The following is a 19,582-nucleotide window of genomic DNA, read 5'->3' on the forward strand; positions in this document are numbered from 1 at the left end:
CAATTTAGATCTATGTTTTATTTAAATGTTTAAAATGTGATTCTGTTGCTTTAAGTATTAATATTTTAAAAAATAGCTTGACTATAAATTCAGGGCTATTATTAACTATAGAAGCAAGTAAAGAAGCAATTTTCATATTTGAATGTGCTAACAAGACAATAAAAAGTAAAGCAGTTCTAGAACATAAAACCCTTCAAGTCTACTCTGCTATTTATTAAAATCATGATGATCTTTAGCTTTAGATTTGTGTTCCTACCTCTCTATATATGTCTGGATTCCCATGATGTCCAAAAATTTCCTGATGTCAATCTTGAATGTGCTCAGCAGCTGAGTATTCACAACTGCAGGGTATACAATTGCAAATTACAAGCCTTATCTAAGAAATGTTTTCTCCACAGCCCTTCAACTTAAGTTTATAGCTTTTTGTTTGGAGAGGATTCTTTGGGATAGGATTTATGAACATTTGGAAAGCCATAGATTTTTGGGAACAGGCAATATGGCTATGTGCAGAGCAAGTCAGGTCTTGATAAGTTGATAGTTTTAGAAGGATGTGGTGAAGTTCATTGATGAAGGTAGAGACATGGATGTTGTTTACATGGATTGTAGTAAGGCTTTTGACCAGGTCCCTCACAATAGACCTATCCAGAAGATTAAGATGCAAGGGAACCATAATGAATGTTTGGAGGCTGTTTGGATTCTTACCCATATAAGACAAGAGGTTATGGTTGATGACACTTATTCTGGCTGGAGGTTTGTGACTCTTCCACTAGGTGTATACTGGAACTTCTGCTGTTTGTGATATGTCTAAATGACTTGGATAAAAAAAGTTGTTGGATGTATTAGTAAGTTTGTAGACAACACAGAGTCTTGGCTTTGTGGATATTGCAGAAGATCACCAAAGGATACAGCAGAATCATTTGCAGATACGAGAGGAGAAATGCAGATGGAATTTAATCTGGCCAAGTGTGAGATATTACATTTTGGAAGTTAAATGTAAAGGGGCGGTATACTGTTAATAGCAAAATGCCTAGCAGCATTGAGGGATGCACAGAGTGATCTTGGGATCTAAGCCTTTAGCTCTCTGAAGGGGACTGCACAGGTTGATAGGATGTTAAAGAAGGCAAATGACATGTTTGCATTACTGGTCAAGACATGGACTTCAAGAGTCAGGAAGTTATGTATGTTGCAGCATTATAAAACTCTGGTTAGAGCATTGCCTTCTATTTTGTTTGCTCATTTTGGAAGGCTGTGGAGACTTGGAGAGGGTGCGGAAGGTGTTTACCAGGATGCTACTTGGATTAAAGAGCATGTGCTATGAGGAGATTTGGTCAAATCTGGGTTGTTTTATCTGCAGTAGTAGAGGCTGAGAGGAGACCTGATAGAGGTTGGTAAGGTTGTGAAAGGCATGGATAGACGGTGGTATCTTTTACCCAGGATCAAAATGTCTAATACTATAGGACATGCATTTAAGATGAGAGAGGGTAGGGAGAGGTGAGGGACAAGTTTTTTTTTTACATTGAGAATAGTGAGTGCCTGGAATGTATTGGAGCGGTGTTGGTGGAGGCAAATATGATAGAGGTGATTAGAGGCTCTTAGCACATGAATTTGCAGTGAATGGAGAGATAGGGACCTTGGGTAGGCAGAAAGGATTAGTTTAATTAGTTCAGAACAACATCATGAGTCAAAGAACCTTTTTCTGTGCCATACGTTCTGTGTTTTATTTCTAGACTACTGGCAGTGAAACAATTCTGTCAAGTCTCCAATGAGCTTGTTTCAATAAGATCGCTTATCATTCTTCTAAACTCTAGAGAATATGGGCCCATTTGATTCAGGCCCTCTTAGGATCTCAGCAATCATTTTAGTGAACTATTTCCTTGGATTTCCCTTAGGTAGATAGCCATTACTCGAGTTACCTTCTTGCTGGAACTGTTTAGATTTTATTAATAACTGAATTGTTAGCATTTTCAACTCTTTTCTCAGAGAAGTAGTAGACTCGTGTCCTATTGTAGAAACTTGAGCATTAAAACCTAGTGCACAAGAAGACAATACTGCATGGTCTGAGATGCTGTTGTCCAGTACAGTTGTAAAGCAATGATTAGGAAGTAAGAGTTACCATCTAGTCATGAGTTATCTCTCACTGAACATTGCTTACTTGTTACTGCTTTTTGTTAAAGTTTGTTTTGCACAAATTGTCTTTTAATTCCAGCCTAACTCCTTTAAAAGTATTTCATCATGTCAAGAAGGAAGGTCAAGACCTTGATGCAAGAGCTTACATTTCCACATGGGTTTACCTGCAGTCATAGAGAGCATCCTTACATCAGCCATTACTGTCTGGTTTGGTGCAGCTTCCTCTCACAGTATATGAAAACTGCAACAAACTATCAGCTCAGCAGAAAAGGTCATTGGCTAAAGTCTACCATTGCTTCGGATATGTGTCCAGGACAAAGAAGTGGGCAGGAAATGTCATTGTGGACACAACCCACCCAGCCAACTGCCTTTTCCAAATGCTCTCTTCTGGAAAGCACGATTGGGCTATTAAAACAAAAACTTCACACTATCTTAAAAGTTACATCCCACAAGCTTTCATGTTAGCCCTTTCACCACCTGCCTGATGTCAGTGCCATCAGTCCCTGCACTATAAATACTTCAAACCACTTCATATTGTAAATATATGCTGGTATTTATGCACATTTTATTCCATACCTATACTTCAATCTCTAACTTTATTTTTTTTTATATATGATTCTTTATTCTTTGTAATTGTTGACTGTTTATTGTTGCATGTCATGGCAGCATACTACATGTAAATATGTATGGTAAATGAAGTTGATCCTTAATCCTGATGCCCCAACCTCTTTGTAAATCCAGGTCAATGAATCATTACAAAACAGAAAATGTTGTAAAAACTCAGCAAGGTCTGTAGCATTTGTGGAAAGAGAAACAGTCAATGCCAAGGCTCAATGACCTTTTGCCATTTCTGATTTGCTGAGTTTTTGACCATTTTCTATTTTGTTTCAGGTTTCCAGCATCTGCATTTTCTGTTGATTTTCATCTAATAAATCATTCCTTTCCTCATATTGTTGGATCTGGATGTTAACTTCAAATCATTTGAGTACAAGGAACCCAAGAATTTAGTTCCTAAACTCAAGGTGATGAAATTTAAAAAGGAGATTGCATATGTCACAGTCCAATGTAAGAAAAGTTGATTTGTAAAAATAGATAGAAGTTAAGGGATTAATAGAGCAGCAGAGCATACATCAGTACAGTAATATTGTATTTTATACTCCCGATCACGGTACCTTATGCAGCCACTATATCTTCTACCCACCATAATTCATGACGGATAATGTCAATATAAGTCAGCGATATCAAAGTTGTTTCACTAGTTTTACGAGCTAACTGCAATATATCTGCTGCTATCCAAGAAACATTGCCTACAAATCCTAAAGTGCATGTAAAGCCACAATTCAGTTGTCTCCTGGTCTGCAGGGACAAGAATTAAAATTTGTACATTCATGCCCGTTGTATTTTTTTCTTCAGAGCACTTGCATTTATGTCGTTGGGTAAACGATATTTAGGAAAATTTTCTGCAAATATGTGTTTGCTGGAAAACCCATTTTGTATGTCTTGTCTCGGTGGAGAAAGTTAATTTTTAACTATAATTGCAGAGCAACCTGTTGCAGAGTGAGACTAATTGAATTCCCCTGTTTGTCAAAATAAGCATGATATCTAGATTGGCCTCATTGTGTGCCAGGACAATGCTGAAGTACATGATGCTTCAAACATTTGAGGAAAAAGAAGTAATTAATATATTTTTGTAACATGTTGGGTGACCATTGCTTTAATACTTTGCATCTTTTCAGGCATGGGTGTTCCTCACTGGGGCCTACCATTAAATGGACAGAACATGTATTAATTTCCACTTGAATTAGGTTGAGCTATATGGCTGAGAGTTTTGCCCAAATTTAGAAATTAATGAAATAAGAAAAAATTTCAATGGTTATTCTCTTTCCCCTTGAACACTCAAGTAGTTATTAAGACCCACAACTGCTACCTTGTCTGAGATAAACCGATAAAAGACTAAAGCTTGAAACTGGGCTTTTGTGTTTCATTCTGTATAATAACATACAGAAGTTTTACCTGAGGATGGTCTTCGTACAAGTTTTGAGCAGTAAATATTCTGCCTGGTCCATACTTTATATTTATTTGATTACTTGATTGTGAATGGAAGACAAAAATAAATATTTCTTTTGTACATAATGTGAATTTCATTTCACTGAAATATTGAAAAATATCGACAAATGTGCCAACAAATGTTAATTTCATATAGAACCTTAAATATCTTAAACATCACTTCAAAATCTGCTCTAAGAAAGTGGCAGTTTTCACATTGCCATTCATGAACCGTTCATCGATCCTGTCACAACATTGTCAAAAAAGAATTGATAATAAATAGTCAGGAATTTAAGCAAGATGTAAACAAGGCTGAAAGGGTACAGAGAAAATTTACAAGAATGTTGCCGGGTCTGGAGGATCTGAGTTATAAGGAAAGATTGAATAGGTTAGGACTGTACTCTTTAGAATGTAGAAGGTTGAGGACATTGATGGAGGTATATGGAATTCTGAAGGGTATAGATCGGGTTCCACTGAGGTTGGGTGGGACTACAACCAGAGGTTATGGCTTAAGGGTGAAAGGTAAGAAGTTTAAGGGGAACATGAGGGGAAACTTCTTTACTCAGAGGGTCGTGAGAGTATGGAATGAGTGGTGCATGCGAGCTCGATTTCAACGTTTAAGAGAACTTTGGGTAATACATGGATAATAGGCCTATGGTCCCTGTGCAGGTTGATGGGAGTAGGTAGGTTAAATGGTTTCGGCATGGATTAGATGGGCCGAAGGACCTGTTTCTGCGCTGTGCTTCTTTATGATTATAAAATCAACATAGCTAACATTTTGGCCTCAATGTTAAACATGTTTCTTTCTCCATAGTTGCTGTATAACTGCTAAATATTTTGTACAGTTTCTGTTCTGCAATTTCACCATCAGTAGTGTTTTGCTTTTAATCAAAATGTGAGATTCCATTCTGAAAATCATTTTTTAAAGTTTCTTCACACTCCTTTGAAAGAGTTTACATTGAACAAGTGTCTCCTTTACTTCCCAGGTAGCTGCTAATTCTCCCAGTATGTATTCTCAGGAACTATTCCAGCTCTCACAGTATTTACAGGTAATCCCACCAATGGCTGCCACTCTCTGATATTCTATCAAACTTGCTTATTTGATTTTATCCTGTTGAGTCATCGACTTATTTACATTTAATTCCATTGATTTATTATACACCTCTGTTGTATTTAGTTGTGTAACTAAGTGGATACATTATTGTGTATTAGTTTAATGTTTGGGAGAAATGCAAAGAAGGAGCATGTGATACAGAATAAGAATTTTTAATTTGCATTAATAAAATGAAGAGAATGTTGAGCTAATGCTGTGGCTGAGTGAATAATGATTATTGACTGAAACTGGAGGAGGGCTTCAAAGTAATCTGAAGGATATATGCAGGAAGCAAACATAACTTGTTTGCATTGTCAACAGGAACAATGCAGAAGGAGAGCACAATGTGACGTTAATTAGATAGACATAGTATTTTGCAAATCTAGTCTTATTAAACCAGATGAGAATGATATTCACTTGAGATGAACTTGACTATTGAAAGGCTGAAAATAGTGGCAGAATAAATGAAATGCAATAAAACCTCTGAGGGATGGGATTAGCAATTAGGATCAAAAAATTAATTTTGGATTTTCCAGGTGAAGGTTGTGAAAAGGTTGTAGAATGTTCAGAATGTAGAAAATAGATTTATATTGCAAAGTTTAATTTTTCCTTCGGATGAAATGGACTGACCAGAAAAAAAAACTCATCCTTCCCCTCTATCTCTACCCCCTCTTCAACCCCCCCTTCATAACCCCTCTCTCCAGCCCACCCCTCTCTCTGCCCTCCCCCCGGCCCCCTCTCTTTCCGCCCCCCCTGCCCTCCTGCCTGGGCCCCCCCTACTCCTCCCTCCTCCTTGGCCCCTCTCTCTCTCCGCCCTCCCCCCTGGGTCCCTCTTTCTCTCTGCCCTCCCCCCAGCCCCCTCTTTCTCCACCCTCCTCCCCAACTCTCCCGTCCCCCCTTACCCCCTCTTTCCCCTGCCCTCCTCTCCCCCCCCCCACCTATCATATTCTGGTTACTTTTAATTATCAACATTTTACAACATACTACTATTAAAACATTGCTGATACTTTTTTCCTAATGTCAGGAGGCCTTGCACCGAGAACAGATGTTGGAACAGAAATTAGCCACCCTTCAACGGCTTCTTGCTAATACTCAAGAGGCATCAGACAGTAGCTGGCAGGTACTTTCAGGCTGATCTCGCTATGTAAATCTTATTTTTAGAATATGGTTTGATCACTGTCAACGCAGGAACTTCAGTTTTGATTGAAGGGCTAGTCATAAATGAGATTCAATTGAGCACGAAAATTTTTTAAAGTATCGCACAACCAAAACATCTGACTATTCCACAGCTTTCAAGTGTGATTCAAAGCCATCATCCTCTCAATATTTGAATTGGTTGCTTCAGATTGTGGAACTGTCACCAGCAATCATAGCAGTTGTGAAAGGGAATCATGTTTGAAAAAGGTTCAATGATATATAAAAAAAATATCTTTGTTCCCCCGCATTAAACTTAAATATTGTACTATCAGTATTGACTAAAATATAAATGATTGCTTTTTATTACTTTAAAAAAAAGATAAAAATTAGAATGTTAAGAAGGTTATTTGCTTTCCTGTAAAGAACTCCAGAAATTTCATTGCACTAAGCATTTCAGGACATTATCCATAGTTGTCAGTCTGAATTGGAATAGATTATTTTGCTGTATTTATCCTGTTCTCATCAGTCTGAACCAGAGAATTGATTAAGATTCAGTAAGATCTTTGAGTAACTTGCACTGAAGTTATTTTTTCCCCCATGTGATTTTGTGATGCTATTGCAGGCTTTAATAGATGAAGACAGGTTACTATCAAGGCTAGAAGTAATGGGCAACCAGCTGCAAGCTTATTCAAAAGTAAGTAATATCATTCTCTTTTTTGCCTCAATATACATATATCTGAAATGGATGGCTGTGGTTGTAAAGCAAGACTCAAAATCATCGTAACTTACATGTTAAAGATGAAGTGGGATTTCAACAGGTCTTCAAACTTATAAAATTCCCTGAACATTGGTTCATAAATATATTGATTATTATGATTAAGGGAATTAAGTGTTGTGGGAAAATGCATTAAGTGCTATTAATTTACATCATACTGTCAAAGTTGAGTTTATTGTCATATCCACAAGTACATGTCTGCACAGTTGGAATGAAAGCAGCATCTCGGGCATATCATCAAATAAACAGCACTCACAAGAAAATCAATTAAACATAAATGATAAACAATTCTTACAAGATGAAAAAACACAATTTAGAACAAAGGAAGTCCATTTTGGATGCAAATTAATCAGAGTGTTACTAAATTGTAATGATGATTAGGATTTTGCCAGTTGGTTCAAGAACCAAATTACTTCAACACTGTTTTAAAAAAAGTAGTAGCACCACATTTGAAAATTAACGATATAAAAGGAAACAAAGAATATTAGCTTAAAATAACTTCACAAGTTCAAAGAATCAAATGGCTAGGTAATTACTATTTTTATATAATCTAGTTGCTAAATGAAGAACTCTGACAAAAATAAATAAAGGAATTTTATCTGTTGATACTCTGTTATCCATTTCAGCTGCTTCTTGAGTTTTCATTCTGATTTAGTCTTTTTGAGATGTGCTTTATTTGGTTTGATCCAGTTTATATTTTCAATTACATTTGGAAAAGATCAAATACAAGAATGCAAGTGTAGTCCTATAATCCAATGGCTGTATGCAAATTGTGGAATCACTGATCATGTAAAGAGTACATTTAAAATATCATGTGTTTTTTTGAAATTTGTTTTGACAAAAATTGTGCTTTACATTTGTGGTTATGATTTTGATCATTCAACACCCTGAAGTGAAATTTCCCACTGCAAAAACACAATGCATTAACAAATTACTTAGAAACATAGAAAACCTACAGCACAATACAGGCCACACACAAAAAGTGCTGGTGGAAAGCAGCAGGCCAGACAGCATCTATAGGAAAAGTACAGTCGACGTTTCAGGCCCAGGCCCTTCATCCTGAGTGTGTTGCTTGAATTTCCAGCATCTGCAGATTTCCCTTGTGTTTGCACAATACAGGTCCTTCAACCGATAATGCTGTGCCGAACATGTATTTACTTTGGAAATGACCTTGGGTTACCCATAGTACTCTATTTTTCCAAGCTCCATGTACCTATCCAAGAGTCTCTTAAAAGAGCCTCTTGTATCCGCCTCCACCACCATCACCTGCAGCCCATTCTATTCACTCACCACTCCCTGCTTTTAGAAAAAGCTTACCCCTAACATCACTGTATCTGCTTTCAAGCACCTTAAAATTGTGCCCTCTCTTGTTAGCTATTTCAGCCCTGGGAAAAAGCCTCTGACTATCCACACAATCAATGCCTCTCATTGTCTTATACACCTATTAATTATAAGTAGTATATATTGACCTTGTATGTTTTCAATGAGTGACATACAACTCGGTGTGAATCTTGAAGGAAAGAAAACAACTTCATTAACATTTGACTCAGGAATATAGCATACAGAATTTCTTCCGAGGCATAGTTGGAAATAATTTTGGATAGTGTTGATCACTCTGATATTTAATTTATATAAAGTAAGTTACACAAAAGGATTAAGGTTAGGTTCATCAGGCTCCTTTATGATTGTATTTGTTTATTTTAAATGAGGTCACCTCTTGGTTTCCTTGCAGTTAGGCATCATATTGTGTATCTACACCACAGACAAACCAGTCTCTTGGATTTGATGGCCCATTAAATCTGTCACTTGAAATCCATTAAAAAATATAGTAGTAGAACACTTGCTTCAATCATATAATCAAGTCATATGTACATTGAAACATACAGTGAAATGCATCATTTGTGTCAGTGATGATTTGTGTCAGACCTCAACATGGTCTGAGGATTGTGCTGGGAGTAGCCCACAAGTGTTACATTTCCAGTGTTACGCTTCCACTTCCACCACACTTCCAGCTCCAACATAGCATTCCCACAACCAACTAACCCTAACCCACACATCTTTGGGATGTGGAAGAAAACTGGAGCACCTGCAGGAAAACTATGCAGTTATATGGAGAATGTACAAACTCCTTACAGACTGCGGTAGCAGTTGAACCTTGATTGGTGCTGTAAAGTGTTGCGCAAGTTGCTACGCTGCTTTTCACATCATCTTTAACAAATTTATTAAGAGCACTTTTTAGTTGTAGCAAGTGAATAGCAAGGAATCATTTGATATGATTTATCTGGATTTCCAGGAGGATTTCAATAAGGTACCACATGTAAAGTTACTTTATATTGAATACCACCACCAATAAACAGAAATGTACCCTACAATGCTCTAAAGGTATTGTGTGTAGGCCTCCGTTAGTCTCGATAGACCATGGATTTGCGCCTTGGAAAGTTTCCAGGGCGCAAGCCTGGGCAAGGTTTTTTTTATGGAAGACCGGCAGTCGCCCAAGCTGCAAGTCTCCCCTCTCCACGCAACCGATGTTGTCTAAGGGAAGGGCAAAGGTATTACCATGCATAACTAAACACATTAGAATGTTTAACTACCTATAAAGGAATTATATTAGCCAACTGTCTTCAGTTGAATGCATTGGTACCAACAAGCATTGATTGTTTATAGAGATAAATCTTGTGATTTCAAAACCAAGGACTGCCATCTATGTGAGCAGTGCACAGGGAGCCACTTCACATATGCTGTCTGGAAACTGATCACCAAATGTATACCAGCAAGGAATGTTTCCTCATTGTGAACAAGTACACAGATGTATTCATTTATGAAGGTTTGAGATGGGTGCTAGGACCAATTTCATGCATATGCATATTCATCGATAATGAAGACTACAATGGGATAGAATCATGCTGTGCCAAATCCAATTTAGGGAAGGATGTCTGCGCAGGTTACCCACTGCATTTTCATGAATTCTGTTTTGGATGCTTTTTGGAGTACAATAGATTATGGAATACTGACAACAAAATAGTTGGAACCACTAATTGTAATTTCTGATCTTTTACATTCAAATTTCAATTTGTAGAAATTGCAAAATTGCCTGTGGTTTTCAGTGAAATCTGGGCAAATGAATTCTAAATTTGGGAAAAGGCAAGTTAAAAATGGTTATCAATAATTGGTATAATTACAAAGGAGCAGCAGTAACATAGTGGTTAGCACTTTACAGTACCAGTGACCCAGGTTCAATTCCTGCTGCTGTCCGTAAGGAGTTTGTATGTTTTCCTTGTGACCATGTAGGTTTCCTCCGGGTGCTCCAGTTTCCTCCCACAGTCCAAAGGCGTACCGAATACAGTAGTAGGTAAATTGGTCATTGTAAATCATGCTGTAATTAGTCTAGGGTGAAATCAGGAGTTGCTTGGCAATGGGGCTCGTTGGGTCGGAAGGGCCTGTTCTACACTGTATCTCAACAAATAAATAAATTGGAAAATATTGCCTTTACCAAAACATTAACCAATTACTTCAAGAAATGATTGCATCACCACCTATGAATTCCTGAACCCCAGGACTGAAGTCTTACAATACCTCCAGGAAGAGAGGGAAAAAAAATCACTGATAGTTTGATTTCCTAGAAGAAATCAATTAATGTTCAATTCATGTGAATAAAAAATAGTTTTAAAACATAAATTCTTAATACTTAATTGAAATAATTATTTTAACACCCTATGTGTTTGTTGGATCAGACAAATTCAGTATACACAATGCTTGATTAAGGATGGATAAAAGTAATGATCTTATTAACATTATAGTATCTCATGCAACTGAATTTTAAACTACACAATTGCTTTCTCTGTGTGTACCCAACAGAACCAAACTGAAGATGGCATAAGGAAAGAGTTGGTGACGTTACAAGAAGATAAACATAGCTATGAGACAACAGCCAAAGAGTCCTTGAGGCGGGTCCTTCAGGAGAAAATAGAAGTAGTCAGAAAGCTGTCAGAGGTGGAGGTAATTACACTGATAAATGATTCTTATGATTTCTAAAAGGAGGAGTTGCTTCTTTGAAAAGATTTTTGGACGTATTATCTTGGAATACTGAATCTTGTCCAAGATAACTCCACAATATCGTTTAAAACTGCTATTTGGTGATATTTCATAGACATCTAGGGCTCAGATTTATCAATACAACATTGCTAGGTCTTACTAGAACTATAGATATGAAATACTTGTCCCCTTAAGAAGTAGGTGCGCAACAATTAACTGTCAAATTCTTTAATTCCTTAAAGATAGTTGTAAGAATACCTTGGAAATTTGTTTTTTTTGGATAATCTTCTCAGAATGCATACGGCCAAGTCATTTCTACCATGGTCAATGCCATGATTGTTTATTGTATAGTAATTATCCTTTTAAATGCTGAGTACCTTTTGAAAGAGATTGTTTGTGAATGGAGGGTGTTAAGCACACAAACAGAATTGTGTCCAGATCAGCCATGATCCGTTTTATTGAATGACAGCATGGCTTCAGGGGACTAAGTAGCACCCTGCTGTTTCTGTGCTTTTGTACTAACCAGCTAATTGGCTTAGTTTTAGACTATTTTGCAGCAATTAGCTGAAGCTTCATAGAAATAGTTAAAAAGGCATAAAAAAGACTAACAACTGTTTAACGAAATGAAATATAAAGAACAAATTAGAACATTATCAATGCTACTACAGTACTATAAAACTGTGTAATAGTTCTGCATAATTATCAACTGGCATGTTCTCTTGACTGACTGTAAATGAACAAAATCAGCGCAGACACCTAGTGTAGGTAATGGACTGCCTTAATGCAATACTATCAACAATTGTGTTCTGCAAATCTTCATTTTCTTTGTAACATTCGAGATGACTGACAATACCTTCAAATTCTTCGTAGTTTCTAACTTGGTGAAATAGTGAAATTATTTAATTTTCACTTCTAGCCATTTCTGGTATCTCCAAGTCTGAATGCTTGAAACTGCAGTGAGCAAAACAGTTTTGAATTGTCTTACTGCTTATTTCTCACCAACTATCAGTGACAAAATTCATTGCTTTTTGAACACAAGCCCACACAACTGTCACTACTTCAAAATTGTTTGCTCGAAGCTACTGGGTATACACGTTTCTAATTAGAAACTGTTCAGCAACAGTCTCCTGCCCCAGTTAAATGAGATAATATCCCAAATAAACAAAGGGAATCCCAGCTATTTTCTTGATTTGTTCTTGTCCTTTAAGAGTCGTCCCAAATAAACAGCTGCCCTAATTACCAATGGCTCATGTAATCGGAATCTACAGTACTTCAAACTTTACTAATTAAAGAAAAAATCAGAGACCAGAATTACCTTGCTATTTTCATCCAGCATAGTGAATGTTCTGCCCTTGGTTTATTTTTGGTAAAGTGCAGAGAAAAGAGGTCAATGAGAACCATATCTAATCCTGTAAAGGACAAATTAATGCTAAATCTAAGCCATGCATGTCTGTTGCACTGATGGAGTTTAAGGTGAAAGCGGGTACTTCTTGGATCTGAAATTATTTCACAAATAATGCTTATATATAATGTGTGTAATATGTAGTTCTTTTTTATTTTAATGTGTAGCGAAGTCTGAGTAACACGGAGGATGAATGCACCCATTTGAAGGAAATGAACGATAGAACACAGGAAGAGCTAAGAGAACTAGCCAATAAATACAATGGAGCTGTAAATGAAATAAAAGAATTTGCAGACAAATTAAAGGTGAGATTAAATATTTACATTCTTTAGTTAACTGAAATTTTAAACCAGTTTTTCCCTCTTGTAATGGGAAATTTTAAAATTACTTTTAGGAGGACCCTTCAGGTAGAAGGAAGATATTCCAGAATTGACTTTCAAGGTCCTTGTAATTTGGATTGTGCATGACAATGGACTTGGATGCAAATAGAAAATATTGATATTTTCTGTTGTAAGACGTGCAGCTGGCAGATGTATTGCAGTGTTAGAATGAAAAAATGATTGCTATTAAGAGCAAGAAGAAATTGCTAAAGGATGCTGTGCCTTTTGATTGTAAAAAAGCAATTGTGGATATTGTTAGTTAAGTTATCCTTATACTTTTTTAAAGCTGTTTTTTATATCTAATTAGATCTTTAGGTTGACTAGTCTATAGTCAGTTGTTGAATTTGAAAAAGGGATAAAGAAGAATTTTGGAGTACCAGAAACTTAAGATTCCGTTTCAGTGTAGGAAGGTAGAAGAAGGCAGCAATTTTGGGGTAAAAAGCACTGTGAAGAACTGATATAGCTGATTTAAATATGCTTAAAATGTTCAGAATGATAAGCAAGTTCTAAGGAAATTGTCTACCAGAAAGATAAAGAAGACTAAATAAGATACATGTAAAACTATTAAGTGAAAGGCAATAGAATCTGTTCTAAGGAAGTATTAATGTTGATGATACCAATCTGAAGTGTAATGACATGCTGTGCCTACTATTTCCCCTGTAGTTTTGTGCTAAAAATGAAAACAAAAATTACTTTAATTGGCTTATTAGCAAACGTGCTAAATTCAGTTTAGGTGAAAAATGCTACTTGGAATTGATTATTAAATAACACTGTCAAATGTAGAAATTGTTGATGCTTTGAAAAAACATTGATCAAATTATTTATTTTTAATTAATTTAACATGTAATTTTTGTCTGTGAGCAGCAAGCAGAAGGGAGACAAGAGGAGATTCAACAAAAGGGCCTGTCTGAGAAAAAAGAGTTGCAGCACAAAATAGATGAAATGGAAGAGAAAGAACAGGCACTCCAGGCTCGGATTGAAGCTCTGCAGGCTGATAATGACTTCACCAATGAAAGGCTTACAGCTCTACAAAGTAAGCTGAACTTGCAAATCCTCATAGAGTAATTGCTCAAAGGAAAATTGTAAGAGATTAATGAATTTTTTATTTGGGTAATAAATAGCAATTTTTGTTATTATTACTGAAAAATATATTCCAACAGCTCAGTTGAACTTGGCTGAGCTGCTGCTTCTCCTTCTTCATCGTCTTCAGCCACACGGCATATACATTGTGTGTTCCATTTAGCAACTTTACTTTTCCCTTCTTGTTGTGCTCTTGAAAATAGCTAACTACAATATGTATACTACAGATTTTCTAAATGTGCTGACTTTTTCCAGTTAATAAATTCAGTTTCTGTCTTGTTTTCTCTTTGTGTTCACGTCTGTTTGTGAGATAAAATAAGTAATTTCTGATCTCAATCCCTGATACCGAGTGCTTTCTTGATCTTCTTAAAGCTAGGTAGCTCGAATTTGCTAAAGTATTCTTTCTTAAAATAAGTTGATAAATTATGCATTGTTCATTCAGACATTGTCCTAATAGTAATGTCACTAGTCATTGCAAATACAGTAGCAATAATAAGGATTGGTATTGTTAATTGATTTATTTCCAATTTATCTAAAATGTTTAATGTGTATGAAGTATTTAAACTTCTGAATATAATTGTAATTAAGTCTAAATTCTGCTGCTTTCTTTTCAATGCAGTACGATTAGAACAATTTCAGGAGAAAAATATGAAGGAACACAACAGTATAGGTGAGTTTAATAAAAATGATTGAAGTATATGTGATAGATGCAGGTAATATCAGAGTTTTGGGTTATAATGCTTTGAAGTTCATGTCATGCCTTTTGATTCAAACATCAAGAAAAATTCTTACAGTAATGATTCAGTTTATGAAATCGTTTGCTATGTGTTGATACAGAGAACTTCTTCTGTTGTTTCTAAAAATGTCAGCCGTAATACTTAATAACCGCAGGTTGCTGTTAAGACTGCATCTGCCAAAACCATGGAAAATTGATTCGATTTCCCTAATCTGTGAAAATACTCACAGCTCTTATATCCATGATGATCACTGTTATGTAGGTAAATTTTTATCCCATTGTACTGCATTTGACCAATTCAGCAAAATAATTGCATTGTCTTTATTCTGTATCTGAAGTATTGAAACTATAACTAGCTAAGTTAGCAGCAGAGAAAACTGAAGTAATGTGATATATTTTACTACATCAAAGGCTGCATATAGGTTGAAAAGAATGAGAAGAGCACCGTAGTCATTGTTACTTATTGCTCCACTTTGGACTATTTTCATGGTGTCTCATGTGGTTCAAGCATTATCTTTGTGAGAATGACAAGCATAAATTTTGAAGCTGCTAACTTGTTCAGAGGGAAAGATGTGGAAGTGCAGACAACATCCTCCGATGTTCCTGTCAAAATGTTGATAGATTTCCTAAAGCATTCAGGCAGTCACAAATTCATGACAATTGCCTTTGAGAAACTTATAGTTTTCAATATTAAGTCATTATGTTCGCTTGCAGTAATTTCCCCATTACTAATAACAAATCAACAAGTCTGCAGTGTTAAAATATTTCAGCTTTTCAACTGAAGAGCTAGTTAGTGCAAATGGCAATTTTTTGAACCAATGTATTCACTTGTGACCTGTACAAGAAAGACAGGTTGTACTTGAGCCACACTACACTTGCAAGAAAATTTGCTAGTGTTACACATGAAGGTTTAAACTGGTTTGCAGTGAGAGGGGACAGGATGGCGGTAAATGGTACAACTTAGGTCGTGGAATAAAGCAGTAGAAGGAAAGGAAATTCAGTAAACTGGTCTGCCAGGGTCACACTAAAGGCAGAGAAAGGAATGCTCAGTTAAACTGCATTTATTTCAGTCTTCGAGCTTTAATGGGTGAGGCAGATAAACTCAAGGCATGAATTGGCTCTGAGGACCGTGAATGTTATGGCCATGACAGAAACATGCCTGAGAGATGAGTAGGCTTTTTGATCAGAACGGGCATAATAGCAGTACTTAGACATAATGTTCTTGGGGGATTGTCCAATGATGCTATGTGGGTAGAAACAAGAAGAGGACGGTCACTTCAGTAGGACTATATTTCATTGTCCCTAGTAGTCAGTGGGAACTTGAGGAACAGGTGTGCAGAGGATTTGCTCATAGTTGTAAGAATCACAGGGATGTATTAGTGGGAGATTATAATTTCCCCAGAATTGATTGAGTCACCCAGAGTGTTACCTGAATAGGATGGAATTTGTGAAATATGTCCAGAAAAAATTCCTGAGACAGCATACGAAGGGCTCTACTCAGTAAAAGTTCAAAGTAAATTTATTATCAAAGTACATGTATGTCACCATATGCAACCCTGAGATTCACAAAAAAGAGAATATCTGCAGATGCTGGAAATCAGAATAACATACACAAAATGCTGGAGGAGCTCAGCAGGCCAAGCAGCATCTATGGAAAAGAGTAAACAGTCAACATTTTGGGCCAAGACTCTTCATTAGGACTGGAAAAAAAGATGAGAAATCAGGGTAAGAAGGTGGGGGGAGGGGGGGTGGAGGAAGAAGTTCAGAGTAGTATGTGATGTGTTAAACTGGGAGAGGAGGAGGGATGAAGTAAAGCACTGGGAAGTTAATTAGTGAAAGAGATAAAAGGCTGGAGAAGGGGGAATCTGATAGGTAAGGACAGAAGGCCATGGAAGAATGAGAAGGGGGTTGAGCACCAGAGGGAGGTGATGGGTGGGCAAAGAGATAAGGGGAGAGAGAGAAATGAGGAAGGGGGGCATTATCGGAAGTTTGAGAAATGGATGTTCATGCCATCGGGTTGGAGGATTTCAGTGAATCCCTCTCTCACTGCTCCCCCTCTGATCTCTACTGCCCTCCCAACTCTTTGACCGTGTGCTCACCCAGGCTCACCACCACAGCCATATATCTTTCCTGGGAACATGTCTTCACTGCCATCTTGTGCCATATGCCCTGTCAGTCCAAGGCCTCCTCTACTGCTGCAATGTGGCCACGCTCAGGTTGGAGGAACAACACTTTATTTTCTGCCTGGGTGATAGACAAAATAATACTAATAAATAAATAAGCAGTAAATATCTAGAGCATGAAATGTAGAGTCCATAGGTTGTGGGAATAGTTGAGTGATGGGACAAGTGAAGTTATCCTCTCCAGTTCAGAAGCTTGGTGGTTGAAGGTTAATAACTGTTCCTGAACTTGGTGGTGTGGGTTCTGAGGCTCCTGTGCCTCCTTTCTGATGGCAGCAGCAAGAGCATGGTCTGGATGGGCCGGGGGGGGGGGGGGGGGGTTGTCTGTGATGATGGGTGCTGCTTTCCTACAACAGTGCTCCTTGTAGACATGTTCAGTGGTGAGGAGCGCTTTACCCATGAATGACTGGGCTCTATCCACTACTTTTTGTAGACTTTTCCATTCAAGGGCATGGGTGTTTCCATAGCAGGCTGGGGTGCAGCTAGTCAGTATACTTGCCACTGCTCAACTATAGAGATTTCTTAAAGTTTTAGATCACATGGCAAATCTTAGCAAACTACTAAGAAAGTACTGCTGTGCTTTCTTTGTAATGGCACTTGTATGCTGGACCCAGGACAGATTCTCTGAAATTATAATGTTGGGGAATTTAAAGTTGCTGTTTATCTCCACCTCCAATCCTGCGATGAGGACTGGCTCGTGAACCTTTGGTTTCCTCCTGCTGCAGTCAATAATCAGCTCCTTGGTCTTGCTGACATTGAGTGACAGGTTGTTGTTATTACACCACTCAGCTAGATTTTCAAACTCCCTCCTTAATGCAGATCTGTCACCACTTGATTTGGCCTATGACAATGGTGGCATCAGCAAACTTCAATATGAGATTGGAGCTGTGCTTAGCCTCACAGTTATAAGTGTAAAGCAAGTAGAGCGGGGGTGGGGGGAGCACACAGCCTTGTGGTGTACCTGTGCCGATGGTGGTAGTGGAGGAAATGTTGCCAATCTGAACTGACTGGGGCAGCAAGTGAGGAAATTGAGGATCCAGTTGCACAATGAGATATTGAGGCAAAGACTTTGCAACTTTTGTGTTGAATGGTGAGCTGTAGTCAATAACTAGCATCCTGAAGTATGCATCTTTGCTGTCTAGATATTCCAGGTTTGAATGAAATACCAGTGTAATGGCATCTGCTGTTGACCTCTTGTGACAGTAGGCAAATTGGAGCAGATCGTGTCACTTCACAGAAGGAGCTGATATGTTCCATCATCACCAACCTATCAAAGCACTTCATCACAGTGCATGTAAGTGCTACTGGATGCTAGTCATTGAGGCAGGTTACCATGTTTTTCTTGGGCACCTGTAAAATTGATGTCTGCTTGAAGTAAGTGGGTTCCTCAGTCTACCAAAGTGAGATGTTAATGAACACTCCAGCCAGTTGATCAGCATAGGTCTCCAGTACTTGGCCAGGTACCCCATCTGGGTTAGATGCTTTCTGTGGGTTCACCCTCTTGAAGGATGCTCTCACATCAGCCTGACAGGGAGTTTGTGAAGGTGCCTCCATGTTTTGTCAGTCAAAGTGAGTATAAAAGGCATTGATTTCACATAGGAATGAAACCTCGTTGTCATCTATGTCCTTGATTTTACTTTGTCGGAGGTGATATGCTTCAAGCCCTGCAACAGCTGTTGAGCATCTTTCTGTGATTCCATTTTGGTCCAGAATTGCCACTTTGCATGTGAGGTGGCTTTCCAGAGGTTCTATCTGGACTTGTACTTTACTTGGTTGGGAGACCTGAAGTCCGCTGATTTGGACCTCAGCAGACTGTGGTAACCTTGGTTCGTCTATTGAATATTGAAAGGCCTAGATAGAGTGAATGTGGAGAGGATGTTTCCTACAGTGGGAGAGTCTAGGACGAGAGGGTCGTCCATTTTAGAAGGGTATCATAGGTTACAAGGGGATGTTGATTTTTTAAGGAAGTGGGTTGAGTAGTAGCAAATACAAATGTGACATGATGCAGTTTGGAAAGTCAAACCACAATGGGACTGAATAGTGGGCTCCATGGAGAGTCATGAAACAGAGACTTAGGTGTGGCAGAGATAAGATGGATGGTAACTTCCTATTGTCCCCAGATGGGAGAGACCAAAACGAGGGGGCACAGATTTAGGGTGAGAGGAGACAGATATAAAAGGCACCTGAGGGCCAATGTTTTCACGTGGAGGGTGGTGAGAATAGGGAATGAGCTGCTGGTAGAAATGTTTGAGGCAGGTACAAAAATATCATTTAACAGGCACTTGGATAGGTACGTGAAGGAGCGTGACGTAGAGGGATATGGGCTGAACACGGAATTGGGACTTGCAGGGTGAGCACTATGGCTGACAGGGACTCATTGGGTACACTTGTGTTGGTGCTGCTTTGCTCTGTGACATCTCATGGGAAAAGAGAATAACATTCAAAATAAAAAGCTGTTTATCCAAATGCAGAGCTTATAATGTCAAGACAAACTAATTAGTGACAAAGCCTGCTATTGAATATTAAAGTGCACGTAGCATTTTTTTTCAAAGGTAGGCAGAATGGGGTAGGTTCTCTGATATTAATAGATTATA

General features: G+C 37.8%; 1 protein-coding gene across 8 annotated transcripts in view; it reads left to right on the top strand.

Annotated features, from left to right (window-relative positions):
• slmapa (sarcolemma associated protein a) overlaps window positions 1-19,582 on the top strand; it is a 194,140-nt gene that overhangs the window by 75,542 nt on the left and 99,016 nt on the right. For all 8 annotated transcript variants that reach the window (XM_073072257.1, XM_073072262.1, XM_073072259.1 and 5 more), the window contains exons 5-11: window positions 5,160-5,222; window positions 6,291-6,386; window positions 7,026-7,097; window positions 11,034-11,174; window positions 12,780-12,917; window positions 13,857-14,025; window positions 14,692-14,742. In XM_073072257.1, the coding sequence (XP_072928358.1) occupies window positions 5,160-5,222; window positions 6,291-6,386; window positions 7,026-7,097; window positions 11,034-11,174; window positions 12,780-12,917; window positions 13,857-14,025; window positions 14,692-14,742 (730 nt within the window). The remainder of the gene's footprint in view (window positions 1-5,159; window positions 5,223-6,290; window positions 6,387-7,025; window positions 7,098-11,033; window positions 11,175-12,779; window positions 12,918-13,856; window positions 14,026-14,691; window positions 14,743-19,582) is intronic.

Source organism: Hemitrygon akajei, chromosome 19, assembly GCF_048418815.1.
Source record: "Hemitrygon akajei chromosome 19, sHemAka1.3, whole genome shotgun sequence".
Lineage (NCBI taxonomy): Eukaryota > Metazoa > Chordata > Chondrichthyes > Myliobatiformes > Dasyatidae > Hemitrygon > Hemitrygon akajei.